At 48.4% G+C, this 1,720-nt stretch overlaps 1 protein-coding gene across 1 annotated transcript in view; it reads right to left on the bottom strand.

Moving 5' to 3' along the window:
- T265_02131 (hypothetical protein) overlaps nt 1–383 on the bottom strand; it is a gene marked incomplete at both ends in the record, with an annotated part of 8,096 nt that extends 7,713 nt beyond the window's left edge. Inside the window, one exon of the mRNA XM_009166305.1 lies at nt 116–383. Within this exon, the coding sequence (XP_009164569.1) occupies nt 116–383 (268 nt within the window). The remainder of the gene's footprint in view (nt 1–115) is intronic.
- Nucleotides 384–1,720: the final 1,337 nt, after the last annotated feature.

Raw genomic sequence — 1,720 nt, 5'->3', positions numbered from 1 at the left:
ACATGTCCCAACCAACGCAGCTTCTGGTGCTAGACACATTCTTCAATGGAAGTACTCGTTACACAACCGAAAACGCGCTTTCTAACTGCCTCATTACGGATTCGCCGACACCAACCCACACGAGCTATGGTTCTGAGACAACGATTGTCGAACACCTGAAGACGTCTCGGTTCCGCTGCTCGAATAGGCCAAGTCTCACAGCCATACAACAAAACAGCCCGCACTGTAGCTTGATACACACGTCCCTTCAGATTCAGGGATAAACCATTCTGACGCCATAGGTGTCTCAAGTTAGCAAACGCGGCCCGAGCAATTGTAAGGGATATGTTCACAGATGGCACGTTCTGAAGCAGGACTTTGCACTTTGAAGGTGCAAGGCGCATGCCAAAAGACGGTATGATGGCGGTCAGTTTATTCAACAAAGCTTGTGCTTCGCTTTGGTCTTCAAAGATGAGGGCGATGTCATCTGCGTACTCCAGGTCGACAAGGCTCTCGCCAGTAACAATTTGGACACCGGGGTTTCGGAAACCATCCCCCTTTATTCAAAAACCGTTTCCGTCACCAACAGCTCGAGTATCAGAGTTTCGAAGACTTGGAGTTCATCGAGTTATCTCGTCAACCACGAAATTGAATAGGAGTACAGAAAGCGGGTAGTCAGCCTTATCGAACACTATTCTTTGTAGGTCGTGGTGTCACTTAGCAGTTGTTTGGCCTTTTCAGTATAATCTGGCTTGTCCATTATCACCGTGATCCGTCCTTTGTCCGCTGGTAGTATTACGATCGTTTTATCCTTTCGTAGATTTGTGAGTGCGAAGGACGCCAGCAGTCCCCTTACAACTGGCGGGCCTCTTTGTTGAGAATAAGCACTGCTACTGATTTACCCGTTGTTTGGGACAGTCTTTTACCTTAGATAAAGGTGATGACACCAGACAAATGCTGACTAGGGACCCCAGTCACGAACATACTGGACCTTACAGTTGTGTGGTGATTTGCGTGCCTTCGTGCCCATTGATCTATACTGAGGTATGTCCGTGCGAGACTCGCAGTTTCTTCAGTCACTTTGGTCAGTGGTTAGAGGTCTGAGCATGTGTGATGACGTTCCCTTTAAAAACGACAACCGCTTTGCGATCAAGAGTTTCAGTCGAAGGCTTTGGTTGAGGACTCCAATCGTTCTCCTGTTTATGTGTGTTCTGGCAGTATCCCAGCCTAAGTACAACCATGACACCTACAACTAAGAGTACTTCTCATGCCACATCGACCGTCGCGCGGTGTCATCAGCCGGGTCGTCTTACTTGTCGTATACAGCAGGGTAGGCAAGCAAAAACAGGTTACTGCTTATGCCTCCCCTATTCTTTCACGTAATCGCTCATCTCCCTATCCTCATCCAATTTCTAGCGACATCTCCATAGGCCAATTGGTAAGAACTGGCAAAGCTATTCGCCCGTCACTGCAGCTGACTACAGTCTCTACCGTTGACTAGGCCGCCACGGCCGTAGGCACTCCGAAACCATCCTTCAACCCCCGACGCTCAGTGCGTCTGACGGTTTTTAACGTTCGTACTATGCAAAAAACTGGACAAAAAACTGTTCTTGTGTGCACGCTGGACGCGCTTTCCATTAAAGCATGTTGTCTGTCTGAGGGTTCGAGACGCATGATCTAGCGAGTGCAGATTTGCTACACAAACCAAGCGAAGTTGGTTGAAGGAACAAGAAAGTGTCCA

This window comes from Opisthorchis viverrini (genome assembly GCF_000715545.1).
Source record: "Opisthorchis viverrini unplaced genomic scaffold opera_v5_25, whole genome shotgun sequence".
NCBI classification, from domain to species: domain Eukaryota; kingdom Metazoa; phylum Platyhelminthes; class Trematoda; order Opisthorchiida; family Opisthorchiidae; genus Opisthorchis; species Opisthorchis viverrini.
This window is presented reverse-complemented; position numbering and strand designations above follow the sequence as displayed.